The 23,166-nt window shown below is 45.3% G+C and overlaps 1 protein-coding gene across 1 annotated transcript in view; it reads left to right on the top strand.

The window, feature by feature from the left end:
- Positions 1-12,925, top strand: part of Pus10 (pseudouridine synthase 10) — a 52,460-nt gene extending 39,535 nt beyond the window's left edge. Inside the window, exons 13-16 of the mRNA XM_032917020.1 lie at positions 535-652; positions 6,511-6,653; positions 9,722-9,821; positions 11,756-12,925. Of these exons, the coding sequence (XP_032772911.1) occupies positions 535-652; positions 6,511-6,653; positions 9,722-9,821; positions 11,756-11,794 (400 nt within the window). The 3' untranslated portion in view covers positions 11,795-12,925. The remainder of the gene's footprint in view (positions 1-534; positions 653-6,510; positions 6,654-9,721; positions 9,822-11,755) is intronic.
- The last annotated feature ends 10,241 nt before the right edge of the window (positions 12,926-23,166 follow it).

Below are 23,166 nucleotides of genomic sequence, written 5' to 3'. Positions count from 1 at the left end.
GGTATAGAGAGCTCATTTTAAGTTGTTGAACATAATAACTTTCAGTCTGAGGTTGACAGCAGGCAAAGAGAACCCAGGGATAAAGGGAACCTACATACTTACTTGGTGCTGGTTGATATGGAGATATGGAGTACTGGTTCATACTGCCCTACAGATGCTCCTTGACCTTGACAGCACTGTTAAGTGCAGAGTCCAGTCACCAGGTGGCATGCAGTCTGTGACTGTGCCTGACAAGAAACTTTTAGGGAAATGGTAAAGATAGAAAGTCAGGTAGTGGGTATTCAGGACTTGGGGAACGTAATGGGAAGAAAGTGTCATGGGTATGGAGGGCCTTTCTGGGGGCAGCAGAAGTGTCATAGGTTAGATTATGCTAGATGCACAGCCCCGGAAGCAGTAAAATTCATAGGAAGTGTCCTTTTAGTGGAGGAAGTGCATGCAAGTTATTCCTCAGCCAAGCTGTTGTCACAGATTTGGGACAAGGTCTGTGTGTATTTTATGTGTTGACACAAAAGTTCCTTTGCTGTTTCTGTTTAGAGAGGCAATTGGGCATATGAAGGAAGGCGAAGAAGAAAAGACTAAGACCTACAGTGCCTTGATATGGACGAATAGAGCCATACAGAAGAAGGACATTGGGTTCCTGGACGACTTAAAGGTACAGCATGCAGCTCTTTGCTTGTTTTTCTCCTCTGCCTATGAAAAACTCATCGTCTTCTAGTTTACTCCCAGCACACCGTAGAGCCCAGGCTTTCGGGTTGGTGTGACCTGCAATCAAATCCTGGCTTCCCACTCCCTGGCCCAGTGATTGGATGGATGGTGGTCTGACTCTTGGAGTCAGTGTTGCTGACTCTGAAGACAGATGCTAGGGTCAACTCTTAGAACAAATTGTGCAACTTTGGACAAATTCCTTAACCTCTTTATGCTTTCATCTGTAAAATTAGTTTAGAAAAATTAAATTAGTTCACTTACACAAAGCGTTTCTGAGCCGGCAGGAGGCTGATGGCCAGCTAGGGGTGTGAGCGTCTGGTGGCATTTCAGGTGAGCAGGTCTCTTCCCTGGCAGAGGTGTTAATAGCTCTTAGGACAGAAGCTCTCAGAAGGTGGAGTAATTCTCACACACCTTTATTCCTTCTGGATTTGGAGTGGGTCAGGGTCTGACAGTAGGTGCTTCCTATTGGCTTGGTCTACATGTGGGAGGGCTTGGGGTACTGCATCTACGTGACTGATGGCCACAGACCTCTCTATGGGGGGCAGGCCTGTGGGGGACTGCAGCTACGTGACAGGGGTCTGGTTCCAGGAGCAGGCAAAGCTCCTATAGTTCCTTCAGGGTCTCTGGGGCTTCCAACCTTAGCTCAGCCTTACCAAGCCTTCTCTCATGGTCCATTACCGCATAACCAACTACCTAGAAAATACTCAGTAATGCTATTATATTTGGTTATGTATAAAAGTTAAATATAAACAAAGCATGTTACTAGATCTTGATCCTGAGATCACATATGAATGAATACATGCAGGAACTGTGTGAAGCATTCTGGAAGCATGGCACTGTGAAGGACGGGCAAGGTGGTCACATGGCCAAGAGTACCTCCCTGTGCAAGTACAGGAACCCAAGACTGGGTCTTGGCTCCTGTGTTAAAGCCAGGCATGGCCATGCATGCTGAAACCCCAGAGCTGTGGGAGGCAGAGGCAGGGGGTTGCTGACACTTGCTGACTGCCAGCCTAGCTCCAGGTTCAGTGAGAGCCCGTCTGAGAGGAGTAAGGTGGAGAGTGCATGTGGGATAGGGGAGGGGGCAGGGAGCCAAGGGGAAGGCAGAGAATGAGAATTGCAGTGCAAGGTTTGAAGGAGCATAAATGAGCACAACGTTATCTGATATTATTTAAATGGGCAGTGTTCTGTAGCAGTCTAGATGACCTACTAAATAACACTATACACACATGCACACATACATTCACGCACGCACGCGCGCGCGCACACACACACACACACACACAGTTTATCTGTATAATGGAGTTTTACTACCCAGATCTTTAAATCACGGGGTAGAGCTGGGTGTGGTGGCTCGGAGGTCGAGATCCCAAGTGTAAGCCAGCATGGGCTCTCCAGCGAGACTCTACTGGAAAGAACCAGAGTGTTTAAAGTGATGGCTATTAGCATACGGAAAGCGCTGTCCTAGACGCTAGGGGCAGTACCGGGAGCATGTGCCCTGTGATTTCAGCACACCCAACCGTATCATGTGCACACACACACGGATGGCTATGGAGAAAACAATATGGCAAAAGTTTCCAAAAATAGGATTTATCATTAGTTACGGAGAGTAAGGCACCCAGTAGGTTAGAGAGAAATGGGTGAAGGATCGGAGCAGATGGTGGAAAAGGAGCAACCCAGGGTGACCCAGTGGTTTGCAGTGCGGCTCCACCTCCAGGACACAGCAGTGCATGACCTCATGTTCTTCTTCAGCCAGTGGAGCAGGGGGAGTGGGCGGGGAGGAGCTGCAGATTGGCAGCAGAGCAGATTGGCAGCAGAGCAGATTGGCAGTAGGACAGATTGACAGCAGAGCAGATTGACAGCAGGACAGATTGACAGCAGGACAGATTGACAGCAGAGGTGGACAGAGTCTCAGAAGCTCTGTGTGCCCAGTGTACCCTTTCTGAGGGGCATGGCTCCTGTGTAAGGTTGTGCAGGAAAGGGGCCTTCCTGACTCAACAGCACCAAACTGGAAGGAGATGGTGTTGGCTGGATGAAGTGACACAGCACATAAAGGGCGTGAGTTCAGGACCAAGCAGGGCTGCAGAGACCGAGGGAACAGGCCACACCCTGAGTGAGCCTGTGCTGGGCTCAACACGCTTCTCACAGCTGTTAGCAGCAGGAGCAGGGCGAGCTTGCTCTTAACCTGGGCTAGAGTTCATCCAGACAAAGCAAGGCCGTGGGAGCTGAAGGGAAAGCCCACATTGCTTGTCCACCAAGAGATGGCCGCCCTCTGCAGGCGTTGTACTTGGCCCTGCTGTCTAGGGCCTTTAAAAACATTGGGTTTTTGTTTTTGTTTCTCTGTTTTGTTTTTGTTTTAATTGAGGTTTTAGTTGATGTTGTCGAGGTTTAAATGGGGTTATTATATAGTCCAGACTGACCTCACTATGTGACAAGGGTCATGTTGCCCTTCTCGTCTTCCTGATCCACCTGAGTGCTGGGTTATAGGACTGTGTCGCCAGACCTGCTTTTTACACCGTGCTAGAGGTTGAACCCGGGGCACCACACGCACTGCACCAAAGCCACATCTCCAGCCACAGACGAGAGGATACAGTGCAGACAGATCCAGAAACCCTGTGAACCACATATTCCTTCACAGACTTATAAATCAGCTAGGTATAATGGTGCACACCTTTAATCCCAGCACTCGGGAAGCAGAGGCAGATGGATCTCTGAGTTCAGAGCCAGCCTGGTCTAGAGTGAGTTCCTGTCTATTTAAAAAAACAAGCAAGCAAACAAACCAAAAACCTGCCAAAAAAATGTAGATATAGGAATCATTTAAAATGCTGATAAAAAATGTCATTGCAAACAATAAGTTTAGGGGCTGGCATTGAGGTTCAGTGAAAAATAAATCCAGTAAAAACAGACTCAAGGGCTGGGGCTGCAGCTTAGTGACAGGGCCTGCCTGGTGCAAGGCCCTGGGTGTGATTCCCAGCAGAAACAAAACCACACCAGCATATGGGGGTTATCTAGGCAGGAAATTAACAGAGAAAGGTGATTTTATAGAGAGACAGAAGTCAGAGGCCACTCCCAGGCACACTCCTGGGCCTGGGTGGTTTCTAGTAACACTTTTATATTTTTATAAAATTCCCACTGCTGTAACGATAAAGCTGAGTGAGTTCTCTATTCTGAGAAAAGCAGCACTGTAGGTCCACTGCTGTCTCCTCCTCAAGAGCAGCTTCTGAGAGAGAATGTGTGTGTGTGTGTGTGTGTGTGTGTGTGTGTGTGTGGTGTGTGTGTGTGTGTGTGTGTGTGTGTTTGTGTGTGTGGTGTGCGTGTGTGTGTGTTTGTGTGGTGTGTGTGTGGTGTGTGTGTGTGTGGTGTGTGTGTGTGTGTGTGTGGTGTGTGTGTGTGTGTGTGTGTGTGGTGTGTGTGTGTGGTGTGTGTGGTGTGTGTGTGTGTGTGTGTGTGTGTGTGTGTGTGTGTGTGGTGTGTGTGTGTGTGTGTGGTGTGTGTGTGTGTGTGTGTGGTGTGTGTGTGGTGTGTGTGTGTGTGTGTGTGTGTGTGTGTGGTGTGTGTGTGTGGTGTGTGTGGTGTGTGTGTGGTGTGTGTGTGGGTGTGTGTGGTGTTGTGGGGGGTGTGGTGTGTGGGTGTGTTGTGTTGTGGTGTGTGTGTGTGTGAGTGTGTGTGTGGTGTGGTGTGTTTGTGTGGTTGGGGTGGGGGGTGTGTGGGTGTGTGTGTGTGGTGTGTGTGTGGTGTGTGTGTGGTGTGTGTGTGTGGTGTGTGTGTGTGTGTGTGTGTGTGTGTGTTTTTTTGTGTTGTGTTGTGTGTGTGTGTGTTGTGTGTTTGTGTGTGTTTATGTGTGTGTGTGTCATGTGGTGTGTGTGTGTGTGTTTGTGTGTGTGGGTGGTGTGTGTGTGGTGTGTGGTATGGGTGTGTGTGGGGGGTAGGTGGGGTGTGTGTTGGTGGGGGTGGGTGGGGGGTGTGTGTGGGTTGTCTGTGTGTGTGGTGTGTGTGCTGTGTGTGTGTGTGTGTGTGGGGTGTGTGTGTGTGTGTGGGGTGTGTGTGTGTGTGTGGTGTGTGTGTGTGTGTGTGTGTGGGGGGGGTGTGTGTGTGGTGTGTGTGTGTGTGGGTGGTGTGTGTGTGTGGTGTGTGTGGTGTGTGTGGGGTGTGTGTGTGTGTGGTGGGGGGTGTGTGTGTGTGTGTGTGTGGGGGGGTGTGTGTGTGTGTGTGTGTGTGTGTGGGGGTGTGTGTGTGGTGTGTGTGTGTGTGTGTGGTGGTGGGTGTGTGTGTGTGTGTGTGTGGTGTGTGGGGGGTGTGTGTGTGGGGGGTGTGTGTGTGTGTGTGTGTGTTGTGTGTGACTGTGTGTGTGTGTGTGTGTGGTGGGTGTGTGGTTGGTGGTGGTGGTGGTGGGGGGTTGTGTGTGTGTGTGTGTGTGGTTTGTGTTTGTTTGTGGTCTGAAAGGTGCGTGTGTGTGTGTGTGATGTGTGTGACACATGGCCTGAAGTGGGTGATGAGTGCTGTGTCTGGATTGGCTCTGGTGGCCAGTGTGTAGTCAGTCCTGACACGGGAGTAACAGAAGCAGGGAGAGGAGCTCTCACTAGATATTTACTTATTTATTATAATGTTTTGTTAGTTATTTTTAAACAGGGACTCACTATGCAGCTCTGGCTCTCATAATATAGACCAGGTTGAGTGCTGGGATTAAAGGATGTGCTGCCATGCCCAACAGTAGTTGCTAACTTAAAGGATGGCTGTGTCTGCTTTCTGCACATCCCTGTGTCCATCCTGTGAGTGCTCTCAGCTCAGTCTTGAGCAGAGTTGCCTTTTTACTAGAGAAAAGTCAAGCCTCCTAGACAACCCATCTCATAAGAATTATAGAATCACAGTGGGGAGGGGCTGTTGACTGCTTTTCCAGATCCACATGCCCTTCGAGTGTGGTCTTTGTCGGAACCTGCTCTTGGCCTAGCGTCTGGAAGGGAATGCAGACTCCTTTCTGAGCAGAGCAGCGGCCGCTCACAGTAATGCAAATCAGGAGGAGCTGTTCCAGCAAGAAAGTGCACAGAATTCAGAGTTCTTAAGAACTGACTTTTCTGGTTTGCCTAAAATCTATTTTTAAAAGCTTGAAGTAGTTGACCTTTTATAGTATGAATCCCTGTTTCTTAATTTACAACATGAGGGGAAATCTCTAATTGGACATAATTATAAGAAAAAAGCAGCCTGTATCTCCGAGAAACATCTGAATTGCTAAAATATCAGCGGACATTATGTTTGTAAGTCTGGGCTAAGAAATACTGGAGGAGCGTGAGTCACTGTACAGACTCAGTCACGCTTACTTAACAGAACCATTTTGATAAACACTGATGCTCCTTCCCAGATACCCCCAAATAGGAGTATACTGCCTGTAAGATGTGCCCACTTCCCGTACACACAAGTGACACTCAGGTCCCACCGTCCCCCTGCCACTCCTCCAGTCCTCACTTAGTAGCATTAAGAGACCAAGGTAACAGTGTTATCCTCTAGCAAAGTCCTGCACCAGAATCCTGACTGATTCCTTACGTTTCAAGGCAGGGAGCCCTCGGGATTACTCCCTTCCGAGCCCCCTCTTATGTATGGGTAGTAGTGATGTTCAGAAAGGAGTAGTTGGGACTAGGCTCTGTGAAGTCCCACCGAGTTAGAGCTTGGGAGGTGTAGCTGGTTCCGACGTTAGCCTCCCCACCTACCCGACAATGCTGGGAACTCCTATGCTGAGCCACGGGAGGCCAAGGCAGCACTGAGGCCTTGCTGTGAGGCCACCTCTGACTCCGATTGCTCTGTGTCCTCCTCTAGGACTTGAAGATTGACCAGAAAACACCTCTGCGGGTCCTTCACCGCAGGCCTCTGGCTGTGAGAACACGGGCCATTCACTCTATGAAGACACACTACCTGGATGAGCACCATTTTCGTCTGCATCTGAAGACCCAGGCAGGGACGTATCCTCTGCCCCACAGGGGCCTAGAAATACGGGGCGACTGATCGGGTGCGGTGGGTGGGTGTCACTTGTTCATTTGAAATGTGTTCTTATATACCCCAGATCTCATGTACTCCAGGCTGACCGTGAACTCCTGATCCTCCTGCCTCCGCCTCCCAAGTGCTGGGATTACAGGCCTGCGGCGCCTCAGGTGCTCTGGGATATTTTGAAAAGAACTTGAGTGTATTGATTCAGTATTTTGGAGTAGAATCAACACTTCCTTCGTTTGATGCCTGTCTTCCTATTTATGTTTCAAAGCAAAGTTTTAAACCGTGAGGTATCTGTCAATCCAATGTCAACTTTGGAGTCCCCACTTGTGTTGCAGTGTCTTACCGTTGTAGCACATATGATATATTCAGGAAGTACTTTTGATTCATTTGCTGTCCTTACATGTTTTACAAGTCACATGTAACTCTGTTTGGTCCCCTGAGTGTTCCAGTGTTTGCCCAACTGGTTAGACAGGTGGTAGAAGGAAACTGTGGCATTTTACTTTGTTTAAAATTGAGACAAGCTCTCATGGTGTTGCCTGGGCAGGCTCATTAGAGAAACTTAAGCAATTCTCTGTTTCCGCTTCCCAGGAAGACAGCAGGAATACAGACAGACACGTGGCTGTCTCCAGTGCTTCTGCACATACTGATCGGAGCTAATATACTGGCCTTTCGTGAAAAAGGAAAAGAAGCACTACATGTTGCTTACTTAAGCAACAATATATTGGCATTAGCATTTCAACATTTGACTATGTTTTAAGTAGAAAAGATGGGAACTTAGAGTGCTAAATATCTACGTGCTAAAGCTTGTGTTTGTGTATAAGCTACTCTGACTCGTGTCATTGGGGTCAGAACTGAGGTTTTAATTGGAGAATGTCAGTGTTCTAGGCTTAGTTTAATAGTTACTTTCTTACAAGACTACATCTGAATACTAGGCTTTCCCTGGCCTCAAGATTCTGAGATTCTGCCTCTGCCTTCTAAGTGCCAGGATAGCAGGCTTGTCTCACCGTGCCTCTGTGTGTGTGTGTGTGTGTGTGTGTGTGTGTGTGTGTGTGTGTGTGTGTGTGTGTGTGAGAGAGGGGGGGGGGGAGAAATCCAGAGACCCAGATCCAGTCGCATGAAATGATAAATTTCTTCTAACTGGTATGAAGGTAATGCCAGTCCTGTGTACAGCACAAACCTCTCAGAGTGGGAGGAGTGAGGCGAGTAGCCAGAAGCTCTCCCCTCCTTACTGCTACAAGCACATGCCTCTCCTTCTCACACACCCCTTCCCTCCTCCTTTGTGTTACCCCCGAGTGGCCTGGACTGACCCCGCTGGGCTGGAGGTAGAGCCTATCTACTCCAAATCGCTTTTAAGCCTTGTGGTTTGGATCCAGGGTGGTTTGTGTAGACTCCAGTGAGCAGCTCGCTCTATCTTTACTGTCTGAGCACATTTGGAATTCAAAGCAATCACATGTCCAGATTTATTTTCACTTTGGTATGGGGGTGAACCCAGGGCTCATTCACAGTGAGTGCATACCCTACCATGAGCGTCACAACCTACCTCGGATTATAAACCAAAGGAAAGCGAGTGCTGTCTTTAGCTTTACATACCTAGAGGAAATTCTGCATCTTGGAAAGACTAATACCTTTTCAAGAGTGTCAAGAAATATTTGGAAACAGCCACATGCATGTACTTAATGCGTTAGCTCAGAAAAACTGGCACAACTATAGCTACCTCACTCATTCAACCGTTGGTCTTGTGTGGCTCAGAGCCAGGCCTGCTTGCCCTCCATCCACCCCGCCAGCATGAACAAGGTCCAGACCTTTCAGCTGCTGCTTCTGGGGCTTTTTGGCTGCTGCTTTTTTATATTATTATTACTAGCTTTCTCTGAAGAAAACCAGAGAAAAAGAATGGTTGAAGAGAATTCTGAATTAAGGAAAAAGGAGGTCCTAGGTAACTGTCTGAGTCACACATTCAGTGGACCAGTGAGAAGGCCTGTGCTGCTCCTCCTTAGCTCCCTGGAGGCTGCGGCCATTCCCTCCCTGGGCACACTCCTGGCTGCCTTCTACTCCATTGTGGGTTTACCAGTGCTGCCTGTCTGGTTTTTAGCGAGCAATGGAGAAAAGGTGTATTTTTCAGCTAAAGTTAGGGCCACAGTAGAGTCCTGTAGACTGCTAATCTTAATAACAAGTTCCAGCTTTAGCCATTGCCTTCAGAGTGTAAGACCTATGTGGAGAAAGCAAAGTTGCTAAAGCCCCCGGAAGAATTCAGCCAGCGCCGAGGCACTGCTCCTCGCACACTCCACTCAGTGGGTCCAAGGCAAACACCTAGAGGTGTAAGCACAGAGAGAAACAAAGAAGCAAGCAAACCCTGCCTGTAACTCCAGCCTGGGGTGGGGCTCCCACTCCCTTCTCTGGCTTCCAGCATCACCCATACGTGGGTGCCATGCACTCACAGGGCACACATGCATCATCATCATCATCATCATCATGGTAAGCATTAGTTCTCTGTGTTGTGAGCCTTTATTCCCAGCACCAGGAGAGAGACACAGGCAAATCTCTGTGAGGTTGAGGCCAGCCTGGTCTACATAGAGAGTTTCAGGCTGGGTCTACACAGTGAGATGCTGTTTCAAAAACAAACAAAAAAATCCAATTATATAGCTGATTTAATGTATACCCAAACCTTTGAATTTTAAGATGAGCTAATTAGAAAAAAAACCAAAAACCTGGGCTGAGGTTGGGGGATAGGGGTTTTCGGGTCGCCAGTGTTTCCACTCCCTCACTTGGAAAGTGGGAGAGAGGATTGAAGTCAAGTTCTGTAGTCTGGGCTGCACGACCCCTGACTCAAGTCAGAGCCTTTGGAAGGCTTGATGTAAGCAGGCCTGGCTGTGTGCTGGCATCCAGGCTGCTTGGGAACCAGGTTGCCAGAGCTTGTTTTTTAAGATACACATCTCAAGTCAGAGTTTAGAAATGGCCTCTCATAACATTTTTAAATTCTATTTATTTTTCCCTTCTACTTGCCAAAGCAGTACCGCGTAGTCTTTTCCTTAAAGAGACCCAGCTACATTAAAGAATTTGTACATGGAGACTTCGGGAGAACCAAGCCGAACATTGGCTCTCTGATGAACGTGACTGCAGACATTCTTGAGCTAGATGTGGAGGTAAAGTACTTTCTGGGGAAATGCACATCTGAAAGCCACACTCAGCCATTAGGTCTTCTGACAGTAAACCTGTCTCCATGGGTATTTTTATATGAAGGGTGTTTTGTGTTTTAGACTGATTTTCTTTTTGTCTGTGAGTATTTTGTCTGCATGTGTCTGTGCCTGGTGCTCCCAGAATTGAGAAGGAGGTGCTGGGTCCCCTAGAACCAGAGTTACAGATGGTCGGTCACGAGCCACCACGTGGGTGCTGAGAATGGGACGTAGGTACTGAGAAAGAGCAGCTGATAACTCTTAACCACTGAGCATTTCTCCAGCCCGATACTGGAAGGAATTATCTTTGGAATTCTTATTAAAACAAACCACAAACCAGGATCCCGTTTGAGATACTTATGGATTATATAGCTAATTTACTAGTTGGTATCAGGTCCTGTCGTTTACTAATTTACCTATGGCGTCAGGTTAAAACCCTAAAGAAAACAAGGAAATAAAGTTGTAACTGTGCCTCACACATCCTTCCGAATGCTAGGGTTACATTTGTGTGTGTGTGTGTGTGTGTGTGTGTGTGTGTGTCAAGACCACCCTGGTCTACACAATTCCAGGACAGCCTGGGCAATTTAGAGATAGCCCCTCTCAAATATTGGGTTCGATGGATGATTTTAGGGCTGGGCTCATCTCAGTAATGGCAGTTGCTGCCAAGGTTCCGTTAAATTCAGTCCCTGGGAACCACACGGTAGAAGCAGAGACCCCACTCTCACATCATCATGTGTCGTAGCAGGGGCACGTGTGTATGAATGAGCATGTATACACTCACACACACATACATACACGTGTTGGAATTTATGAAAACTTTGTGCTGGGTAGACCTGTGCAGTGGTTCTCTGGCTTTTCTGCTGTTAGGGGATCTGGAGCATGAAGTGACCCATGGGCTAGTGACCGTGTGTCTCAGTAAGCCACAGAAAGCTTTTGCTTTTGTTTGGTCCTAACGCGGCCCAGGCTGGCTTGGAACTTGCCTCGTGGCTGAGGCTAGCATCTGCTGATCTGTCCTGACTCGGACTGCCCAGCGCTGAGAGGACAGATGCTCACCACTGCATCCAGCAAGGCTTTTCTTAAGGCCCCACAGAGAAACTAAGACAGGGTGTGTTCACCCTGCCCGGAATGTGCGTCTGTGTGTTTTGGTGTGTCTGGAATGTGGCTGCGGGCTGGAAGAGATTGCTTGCTCTAACTTTTATCTACCAGAGCGGAGTGAGGGTGAGTAGCAGTGGAGACTAACTGGATTTATTTAGTTCTTTGATGATGTGGGACAGGGTCTGATAGAGCTCAGGTAGGCTGTGAACTTCCCATCCTCCTGCCTCTGTCTCTGAAGTGCTGAGATCCCAGGCACATTCCGTGACACCTGGCTTGAGGATGAGAAGATGAGAAGATACTCGATGCTTTTCTGGGTCTGCTGATTTTCTGAATTCATGTGTCTCACATTTAGTCACAGGCTGCTTGAACCATGTGCCATTCTGGCCAACAGTGGTCCCACTGAGTGTCACCTAGTGACATCATACCATAGTTTGAATAAGTACACCATGGTGTTTGCCCAGCGATGGAGTCACCGAATGACACATTTCTCAGCACAAGGCCCTACAGTTTTGCTATGTTAAATAGGAGGATGGTAGAATGAAGGATGTCAAAGCAACAGTTTCCTTCTGAGGAGAAGTGTGGCTGCACAGCTTTGAATTTGTTTATACTTCACTCATAACTGACATTATAGTTTTTCAGTTTCTTCTCTTAGGAGTTGAGAGGTCTAATAGTGATCATGTCTCTGTCAGTTCAGAAATGGGCCGCCGGTTTTGCTGCTCTTAGCAAGTGTAACCCCCTTGCTTTATGGTAAAACTGTCCCAGAGATCCTTGCCGAGTTTCTGTGTTAACGGCTTGCCTTCCTCCCTTAGTCTGTAGATGTTGACTGGCCGCCGGCTCTGGATGACTAGCTGTCGCATTTGACTACAGAGGGGTTCCTGGCATGACGTGGAATAGTCTGGAAAATGGCTGTTTACCCACCATAGCGGTGTCTTCAAAACCACTTGGATCATGTTGATCTGTTCCTAAAGTTCACTGTAACATCTCAGGATCTACGTGTACGCATATTTTGTGTTGTGTTGTTCTAAGAATGCCTTATTTTTCTCATTCCCTGTCTCATGACCACAAAACCAAAATAAGAGGAATCAAACCATTTTCCTTCTAAATCGTGTTCCTTCGAGAGGCATGCAGTGGGAGGCACTGTCAGTCAGGAGAGCTGCGATCTCCTCCAGCACAGTCTCCTCCAGGAGGCGGTTCCTTTAAAGTAATTTGCTAAGGCTATGAGATCATCTGTGTAAATGTTACAACTAGACTCATGTAGAGGAGTTTCCTAGGATATTCCAACATGTCAAATGTAAATCTGTATTAATATTTCCCAATTGCCCTCCAGCAGGCTTCTATTATTATGATTTGTCATAGTCCTTATGACCTCATGTTACTATTTTGACAATCGAAAATTGTCAGTCTGTGTCTCCTGTAAAGGCAAGTGACAGCCTTACCACTGGAGGTGTACTCTAGACACTGCCTATGTCTTTTGTCTTTAAGTAAACAGAAACAAGTGCCTTCAGTAACTTTTGTCCCAGGGTTACAAATTTGAAAATTTGATTATGCTAAACCAATACAAGCTTATTTAAGTGTTTCAGTTATTTTCTAATTTCAAGCACAAACAAGGAAACAAAAGTTAAATGACACACTTAGTTACTCTTGTAACCAGCTCTGGAACTGACCATTGTGTCAGGATCCTTTCTGTAAACCCTTGTCAGGAGCACCTGCCACACTGTGGATGACAGTGCCCTCAAGAATGCCAGTTAGGTTACAAAGCCAGGAGGGTGGCTTCTGGAATTTGGATATCAAGTACCGCCCCCAAGAAGTGGCTAATGTTTGTCTTATATGATTTCATAGAATTGTCACTTGTAATGGCATGATGGAGAGAAATCTTAAATATATATTGAACCAGAAAAAGAAGAGTTAATCATTAAAAATGCCAGAAGGGAAGCTCAATAAAATTTAGATTTAAATAAAACTTTCATCAGTTAATGCAACGTCTTGACTCTTTTTGATGCATTGATTTGAATAGTGTTTGACTATTCACGTTTCTCATCTTGGAAACAATTCACACCAGTCCTTAAGATGTATTTTACCAGGCAAATGTTTTTGATTGGGATGAAAAGGGCAGCCTGATCCTTTGAAACCAGGTTTCATCATATGAAGAATAGCAAAGGATTTCTCATTGTCAGAAAATTGCAAAGGGTATAACAGAATTTAACTGAAAAAAGTTAAAAGTTAAAGACGTCTATTGGATGTTTCTCAGCTTCTGATGAAATTTTGCTCCTAAGAGTTAAATAATTTGGGGGAGTCTTTGAGCATGCCTTTTTTTTTTTTTTTTTTTTTTTTTTTTTTTTAAAGCTCAGTTTTAAATGCAATGGACCTAAAACATGAAGGTTAGGAACTTCCAGCAAAGCATTCCTTGAGTTATTTCCTGTTGAAAGGTAAACGGTAGCAATAGACATTTACTCCAAATGTGGACCTGAGGACAAAGGGTTAGGAAGTCTTGTGGGTTTGCTTCCCTTTGCTCAGTGTTCCGTTCCTTTGGTTCCTCTTCTGTATGCTTTGTTTAAGTTAGAAGCAGTGTTTATGTTATTTGCAGAATGAGCTCTCTGTCCTTATCTTTGCTGCAAATATAACCTGTAGCTTGTTTTCCGAAAAAAAAAAAAAACCAACCAACCAAACACCAACTCTGGAGAGCTAGAAAGGCAAGAAAAAATAGAATTGATTGATAGAGGAGAATTTCCCTAGTAAGTAACTGGTTACCTTTGCAAGTTAAATTAAGTGACTCAATAAGTTAAATTTCCATGTCCTAAGAGTCAGCCAGCATTTTCTTTCACTTGGAGCTTTATTCTTTGTTTTTAAATTTATTTTTTGCCAGTTTCATACATGAATATCACACAGTGGTTGCACATACCCCATTTTTTTTTTTTTCGTATTGTGCCTGAGACAAGGTTCTCTCTGTAGCCCTGGTTGTCCTAGAGCCCACAGGTTCCTGCCTGCCTCTTCCTCCAAGGCACTGGGATTCAATACTTGTACCAGCACACTGACCCCCATCTTCTCTCCCTCATCCCCAACAGTAGCCCTCCCTAGAAGACCCCTTCCCACCTTCATGTCTTCGTTTTGTGACCCACTGGGATTAACCACCTTTGTGGGCATAGGTGTAAAACAGTGAGCTCACACACAGATGCTCACACAGATGCAACATTTGAGACTGTGCCTGCTCAGGATCGATCAGCAGCTAGAAGTTCCTCGGGGTGGGACAGGGCCCCCAATCTACTCCCTACCCACGTGGGCTTCTGTAGGTACTGCGAGGTCCTGATTGCTACAGTCATCTTGTTGAGAGGGTTATGTCTCAGCACTCTTGACAAGCCAGCTCATCTACTGTTTCTACTCCTGAGTCTTATTTTTAAATCCACACTTGAGATGAACCATGTGAAGTAAGCTTTGTGCTGGAGGTCACCGGGATAGGGTTTTGCTTTGTAGCTTGGACTGGACTTGAATTTATGATCCTCCTTCCTCTGCCTCTCAAAGTATCTGGATTACACTCACAAGCCACAACCCCTAGTCCAGATGCAAGCTTTTCTGACTGGGTTTAAAGTGGTACTTGCTTCATTAGGGTTTCTCATTGCTGTGATGAAACACCACGACCAAATGCAACTTGGGGAAGAAAGGGTTTGTTTCTCTTGCTCTTCCATCACTGACAGAAGTCAGGGCAGGAATTGAACTAGAAGCCAAGGATGAATACTGCTTACTGGCTTGCTCTATCCAGCTTAGCCTGCTTTTGTATAGCACCCAGGGCCATGCGCTTGGCCCCGCCCACAGTGGGCTAGGCCCTCCCACATCAATCATTAATCAAGATTGCACCGCAGGCTGATCCTATGGAAGAATTTTTTCAGTTGCGATTCCCTCTTCCCAGATAGCCTCACCTGTATAAAGTTAACATAAGAACTAGCTGGCAGAGTCTGCTTTTTATTATGAAGAAAGAATTACTTTCATAGCTTTAAATTTTTTTTCTCATTTCAAAATGATTCAAAACTTAAAAGTACTAAAAAGTACAAAGGAATTTTCCCACAGAGCTGCTGAGTCAACACCACCTCCACCATCTTAAATACATAGCGTGCAATTCCTAGAAGGCGTCTTGTAAATCACAGGCCACCCACCCTACCAAGAAGTGAGCTCTGATAGACCACCATTACCTAGTCCTAAGGCATCACTCAGGTTGTCCATCTGTCTGTCTGTCTGTCTGACACAGGCTTCATGACCAAGCCCTCCCACTTCGTAGTCAGTGTATGTTGACATTCATGAAACAGTTGTACAACTTCAGACCAGTTACTCAGAAGACCGCTTTCAGCTCCCATACTAGATTTAGGCATGTGAGAACACCACAGAGAAGATGCTTCCTCCTTGCACCTTATCAAATTTCCCAGTCCCTGAGGGGTGGGTGTGGGTAATTAAAACTGGTAATTGGGTAAGGTATTGCCTATCAAACTCCTCCAGTCTTACCAATTGGAAGCCACCGAAGAGCTCTACCTGATGCAGTTATTACTGATTCTGAATACGGTTCCTACCGCCTGTCATTCTTTCCACATGTATTGATTGGCCTGGCACTGAGAGGCAGGGCCTTCTCTCATCTACTCACTGTGTAGATGTGGATTGTGGTCTGGGCTGTGTTTTTATGGTGTTGGGGACTGAACCAAGACAGAGCGGCACTGTCACAGGCTACACACCCCACTTGTAGAGTCTCATTTTATTCAGTGGATTGGTAATTTGTCACTGATATTATTTCTAAGTATCAGTCTGCACAGTGGGAATTCTCAAGCTTGTTTCCTGTCCTTTTGATGTTATCTGCATCATCATTCTTTGAGCATGTTCTTACAAAACAAAGGTGCTTCTCCTTGAATTCCCTCAGCACTAGCCACGGAATAGGCAGTTTCTCTAAGTCGATCAGGTGCCTTTTGTGGAAAACAGTATTTTTTTTTCTAGGATAAATTTCATACAACATTCACCATGTGTTTGTCTATATGTGATACAGCATACATGTGGTGGTCAGGATAATTTGTGGGAGTCAGTTCAGTTCTTGATCACCATGTGGGTTCTGGGGGTTGAGTTTGGCAGCAAGTCTTCTAAAGCAAGTAAAGAAGAAATATGACCAAATTCTGGTGACAGAATCGAACAAAGACATCGCTAAGACAAAATTCAGGCCAGTACCCCGATGAACATAATGAAAAAAAATTCAGATGTTAGCAAGACAAATTCAACAGCATACTCAAAAGTAGCTCACTATGACCATGTGGGATTACCTCAAGGATTCAAGGATGGTTCAATATGACAAAAGTAATCATAATTCCAATGCTATTTTTAGCAGACCCATCAAAGATATGTATAGAATCACAAGAGATACCAAGCAGTCAAAGTGAGCTTAAACCTGAACAAAGTTGGAAAGACAGGAATAGTGACTCAACCTGAAATCCTAGGACTCAAATGGAGTGGGTGGGAAGACCATGAATTTGAGGTACACAGCAAGATCCAGGCCAGCCTGACCCTGTTCCAAAATAATACAGAGCAATGCCTGAAGGACTTGCTTAGCAAGCATGAGTCCCTGGATTCTATGCTCGGTACCTTGTTAAAACAGCATGGTGGTTCATGCCTCAAACCCAAGCACTTGCAAGGGACAAGTTCATCCTCAATGACACAGAATTTGAAGCCACCCTAGACTACGACATTTGACTTCGAAATGTACCTCAACATTTCGGCAATCCAAACAGTAGTCATTTGCCCAAGTATACACACTCCAGTGCATAATTAAGATCATGCATTTACACACAGCTGATTACTGACAAATGCCAAGAACACAATGGAGAAAGAACAATACAAGGTGTTGGGGAACTGGGTCTACCTGCATACGCACACAGTAAGTTCCTTTAAATCACACCATATTAAAAGTCGCCTAAAAATCACCTCACATTTTCAAAGCTGAAACTAAAACTAGAGAAAAGGGGTGAGGGGGGGAGCACCCTGACTATGGTCTAGACAATTGTGATTTTGTATTTGCCACCAACGGAACAGCCAGCAAGAGTAGATAAATGGGGTTACAAAAAACAAACAAACAAACAAACAAACAAAGAGGCTTCTTTGGAACATCTAAGAAAATATAAAGTGGAAAGAAACCTGTAGAATGGGAGAAAATATTTGAAAGTATACATCTGGTAAGAGGTTGCTAGCCAAAACTCACTCCAATAGCAAGGAAACAGGATGCACCGGTGTGAGGTCATCCTTTAGTTCCAAGACTCTGGAAGCAGCAGCAGGCAGAGCTCTGAGTTGGAGGCTATTCTGATCCACTCAGTGAGTCTAAGACCACATGTTTAGGAAGAAAAAGTTCGTAGTTGGCAAAATGGATCAAGAAATACTAGTACCTGTCTTCTCGGAAGACAAAGGGCCAACAAGCCTATGAGAAAGAAAACTCAACCATCAGGGAAATACAGTTAAAACTAAAACGAGATACCACTTCATACTTATTAGAATAGCTATTGTCCAAAAGAGGGAAGCCAAGGCTGAAGAGACGGCTCAGAGGTAAGGACACTTGCTGATCTTGCAGAAGATCCAAGTTCAGTCCCCAGCAGCCAACAGCTAAGTTTGGGGAAGCACACGGAGGAGAAAACCCTCAGTGCTGCTGAGAATGGAGGGACATTGCTTCGGCTGTTGTGGGAGTTCCTCAAATAAAGCAGAACTGCTGTGTGCTCTGGCCATCCCAGCACTGGGTTTGTATCTGTATCCCAAGGGGAAAGTCAGCACGTTGATGTCTACTCTCCCATGTCCATGACATTATTTATAGCAACCAAATAAGCCAATCAGGGTGCCCATTAAGGGATGTATAGATAAAGAAAATACATTACAAGGGTTGGGGATTTAGCTCAGTGGTAGAGCGCTTGCCTAGCAAGCGTAAGGCCCTGGGTTGGTCCCCAGCTCAAAAAAAAAAAAGAAAAAAAAAAAAAGAAAATACATTACAAATATACAACGAAATGGTAACAGCCATTGAAAAAAAGGAAATCCTGGGGTTGGGGATTTAGCTCAGTGGTAGAGCGCTGGCCTAACAAGTGCAAGGCCCTGGGTTCAGTCCTCAGCTCCGGAAAAAAAGAAAAAAAAAGGAAATCCTGTCCATTGTAACAGTTTAGATAAACACAGAGTAAGTGAGGGACACAAAGACGAATCTCACATGACACAATTTATGCATGAAATTTTAAAGCGCTGACGTCAGAGAATGGGATGTTGGAAGGTTGGGATGGACTTGAGGGGAACTGGGGAAGTGGCTTAGGCAAAGAACACAACTGGGGCGGTGGGGGCGGTGGTTATCTTTAAAGAAGTAAAAATGGGACTGGCGAGATGGCTCAGTGGGTAAAAGCACCTGCCTCAAACAGATCCAGTGACCTGAGTTTGGTTCACAGAGCCCACATGATGGAGAGAACTAACCCTGCAGCTGTCCTCCGGCCTCCACATGTGCTTGCTCCACGGTATGAATAAAATGTAATGAAAACTCTGTGAGGGAGGAAACCACAGTGCTCAATCTCAGCGTCTGCTCTCTCGGTTTCTTCTTCCTTACCCCTGTGAGGGCACCGACGCCTGCAAGCCAGGAGAAGTCTCACACACAGCCACAGGGAGACTGCTGCCTCTTCGTGTGTGGAAATGAGTTTGGAGGGGCAGGGAAGGGGACAGGTGTGGGGCAGTGTCTTGAACACTGGTGTCTAAGAGTCTGATCCCATAGTGAGTTCCACGACAGCCTGAGTCACACGGTGAGACCCCGAGGGTCTCAAACAAACCCACCCGAGAATCCTTGAAAGGGCGTTTCAACTACATCTTGAGGCTACTGTTTCCAAGGGTAGTTATAGATAGAAGTGCATTCTGAGAACAAATAGATACCCCTTAAAACGAAAATGTTAAAAAAAAATAAATTTCACTGATATTTTATAAGCAAATAGTAAAAATCTAACAAGCGTTTTTAGAAAATAGTTTATTACATCAAGAAAAAAATCACAGTATACAAAGATATTACAAAAGTAACACAATATTCATTCTATATAATAAAGGGTATCTTGACATTTAAAAAAATATTTCATCTTGATACAAAGCTTAGCTTCTTAGGACCAGCATCTGAGAACTTAAAAAATATTTTTATCAGAGCCTTAAAATTCATTCATCATCAAGCCTATACAATCATTTTCAAATGCAGGCAACTTAGTGGTGGAGTACTGACACTAACCCTAAGTTGTATGCAACCCTGGGTTCAATCCCAGTGTGAGGCTCCTCTCCTCTCCGCAATATAAGTATTTTACATCCGGGGAGGTGTGTGGCATATGCCTGTAGTCCTAGTACTCAGAAAGGAGAGAGAGAGAGGCAGGTCGATACTCAACTTAAAGTCAAAACAACAGCAAAGGGTTCACCGTTTTGTTGCAGTCTATTAGCCCCAGCCAACAGCGTTTTAAAGGTCTTGGACTGATGACTGATTGGCTGAGGTCTCCATCTTCCACAGGTTGGAGCTACAGGATGTATTGCCACAGCTGGTTCACTAAGAGCAGCGACGAACACCATAGCAAGCCCCACGGTACCCCAGCCTTATCTTACAGGAAGAGTTACATTTTGGTTAAAGAAGCTTAGGAAGAAATTAGCCTAGATAAATTTGGTGTTTCACCAAATATTATGTATCTGCTAAAAACTCAATTTAAGAAGTAAACATTTCTTTTATTTTGTTTATGATTCTTTTGTTGTTGTTGTTTTGGTTTTGGTTTTGTTGCTATTTTTTGCGACAGGTTTTCTCTGTGTATCCCCAGCTGGCCTCAAACTCACTCTGTAGACCGGTTGGCCTTGAACTAACAGAAATATGCCTGCCTCTGCCCACAGGGTGCTGGGATTAAATTTAGGAGTGTGCTACTGCCACCTGGCTTGTTTGTGATTCTTTAAAGTTCTGAAAGATAAAATAAAATAAAATAAAAACAACAAAAAAAATTTCCTGAAGTTGTTTGGGAGACAGAGACGACTTCTGTGAGTTCCAGAACAGCCAGGGCAACACAGAGAAAACCCTGTTTGGAAAAAAACAAAACAAACTCAACCTCCCTAAAACAAAACAAAACACAGACAAAAAGGTGGTGAGGACATGTGTGGGTTTGTGGTCTTTTTGCATACATGAAAAAAATTAGGTCTTATCCACCATCGACCTCGAGGTTTAAATTCTGCGCTCAGCTTAAATATTCAATTAAAGGGATGAACACAAGGAGTGCCTTTGTGCCTCCTGGCCCACTGTTGCATGGGCTTCTCATTCATAGATACAAAAGCATTCTAGCCCCTTCTTTACACATCCAACCTCTGAGCAAACCCGAAACCTTGCAGTGGCGGCATCACAAAAATCAAAGGACTCCCCAAAACTCTCAACTTCTACAAAGAAATCAAGTCACAAAATTCCAAAAGGAAAGCCAGTAACTGACTTCCCTCGGTAAGAAAGTGTGCTCTGACAGAGCGAGGTCCAAAAAAAAGACCTTCTCCATAGGGGGCAGTTTAGACGTCTGTCTAAAGAGAAACCTGTCGTAATCTCACAAAGCGTTTACCCACCCTGTGATTTTTCTTTGGGTATTGAGTGACTAGGAATGTTTGGGTAATACACTAATCAGGGCCCATGAGAAACAGCTATCGGTTTCGTTAACTCAGTGTTTCAGGTCAGACAACACAAAACACACCTGGGACGTAGGAAGGTCAGGTTTTCATTTTTCTGGGTCTTCAGCTGTAAATCAGGTGCTCTATCACCTGGCTGCATCTCAACCCGTTTTCCACTTTATATTCTGAGGTAAGAGCTCACAAAGCTGTTCCCTTGCGCTCACTCTGCAGACTGTGCAGGCCTTGAACTTGTGATCTTCTGTCTGAGTGTCAGAGGACCAACAGCTCCATCTAGGCTAACTGACTACAGTCAGTCTCTCTTCTTTATCTTGTTTCATGCTGTCTGATAGCTTATGGCAAATTTTCAACTTATGATTAGAACTTGGTATGGTACAGACAACCTGGATCACCAATTTTAAGTCTCACCAGGGAAAATATCGTGTTGCTGAGGCTGCAGAAACACAACACAACATAGGAAGACAAACTGACAGGCCAGTTACTCCACACTAAGATTTTTGAATGGAGAACTAGCAGGCAAATGAAAAGGTGGCTAGGATTGGAAGTCAGCAGGCTCTCATGATAGAATCAGAACATCAGAACCAGGAGGAATGGAGGAGAACTTCTGGGGTCCCAAACATAGTAGTTACATAGTCTTTAATCCAAAATTCTTCAAATTATACCTTAAACTCTGTCCATGTTTATGTGATTGACTGTATGTGTGATTCCTCTTTGAGAACAAGAGTTGAATACCGTTCTGCTTACTTTCTACGTGGAACATGGTACATTGTATAATATACAGTTACAAAAATGTCACATGGATTACATGAATACAGGCTACTAACATGTCTATGCACAGTAAACTGTCAAGGGGTACCACTGGGGTAGTTGGGATTTCTACCTGATACTATATATACTGTTGGTACTACGGTTTCTGAGAGAGCTGCTTTGGGTATCAAAGAGCCTCAGGGTAGTTTACATACTTTCCTATTATAATTTTATTATTGTTGCAATTCTGGGTATCAAACACAGGGCCATGCTCTACCATGAAGCTATGTCCCAGTCTTTGCATATTTTTTGAAGGGGGAGGAAGAGAATGGAGAAAGAGGAGGAGGAGGAGGAGGAGGAGGAGCAGCAGCAGCAGCAGCAGCAGCGGTTGGCCAGAAGAGAAGTATATCTCACAGGAAAGATGATCTGGCATCATTACTTTCCCTGCAGGGTGAAGCACTTTTCCCATTAAAAACAAATATGATCATTATATGTATAATCATCCCCCCTTTCTAAACATTTATTCAGCACCGGTTAGGCCAGAGTGTACGTCAAGTGCTAGAGTCCCAGAGATAAGTGAGAAACACTTAACTGACTACCCTGCCCTCTCAACTGTGGCAGCATGACCAAACCCTGCAGAGAAGCCTGCTGGGAAGTGTTGGGAGCAGAGGCAGAAAAGGTTTATATATATATATATATATATATATATATATATGTATATATCTACCTGTGGGAATAAATTCAACAGGTCCCAACTACAAAGTGTAAGAGGAATAAGCTATTAAAAAAACTTAAACATATGGAAAAGATATTCATTGAAGAAAAAGAATGAAGACTTGCCAGTAACAGAAGGGGCAGATGCATGACACTGAGTAGGCAAACTCAAAAGCGGGTCAACTAGATATGACTTTGAAGTCTCTACTGAATTCTCTCCATGACAGCAGTAATATCATGAGCATTCAGATAGCAGGAGAAGTTGTGGTGCTGAGATGCACACAGAACAGCCCATGCAGGCTGGGCTGGGGTTAGGAACACACAGGATCCTGTTCATCGAGAGGTGATAGGCTGTGGACAGCACAGATGAAGAGGGTGAAGGCTGATAAGGGACGGGGTGGGGCGGACTAAAGGCCGAGGTGGAAGGTGAAGGAGGGAGTGAGAGGTGAGAAGATGGAGGCACGGACACTTTCCAGGTGAAGACGTGGAAGGACAGGGTGTGATAGGGGAAGGGTTCTTGGTATTTGGATGGGGATATTTTTTAGCCTTTCCTTTTAAGCTCAAGAAGATATTTATTCTGTCTATTCAAAGAGAGCAAGAACTAACTGGTGATACGAGGCTACTGGGAACAGGAGGAGGGATGTAGTGCACAAGTGAGATCTGGAAAAGAAGACCAATTCTCTCAAAACACATGAGATACAAATGCAGCCAGACACAAAGGAAAAACGGGTCGATAAATGCATTGCAAGCTATACACTGAATGCTGTGATCAGTAAGTAGCACCTGAGAATAAAACATCAATTGAAAATGCTCTAAACACAGATGTAGACATACCTTAGTTCAGCTTACAGGAAAAACTGAAATAAGTTGATGTGCAAGTAACATCTGCTGAGCTCCTTAATAGCTACGTCCGGGTCTGTCAGTGTCACTAATACAGAGTGACTGTGGTTAGTCTGAGCTGAGCAAGTAGCTCAACTGTGAGAAGACTTCTCCCAGCAGAGACCCATCTTTCATCCCTAGTACCACACAAATCTAGTGTGGTGGAGCACGCAAGCAATCCCAGCGCTGCAGAAGCAGAGCAGGAAGATCAGAAGGTCAGAGGAGATGGGGAGCTTCG

Source organism: Rattus rattus, chromosome 11 (assembly GCF_011064425.1).
Source record: "Rattus rattus isolate New Zealand chromosome 11, Rrattus_CSIRO_v1, whole genome shotgun sequence".
Taxonomy (NCBI): Eukaryota; Metazoa; Chordata; class Mammalia; order Rodentia; family Muridae; genus Rattus; species Rattus rattus.
The sequence above is the reverse complement of the archived record's forward strand: the minus strand, read 5'-3'. Positions and strand labels throughout refer to the sequence as shown.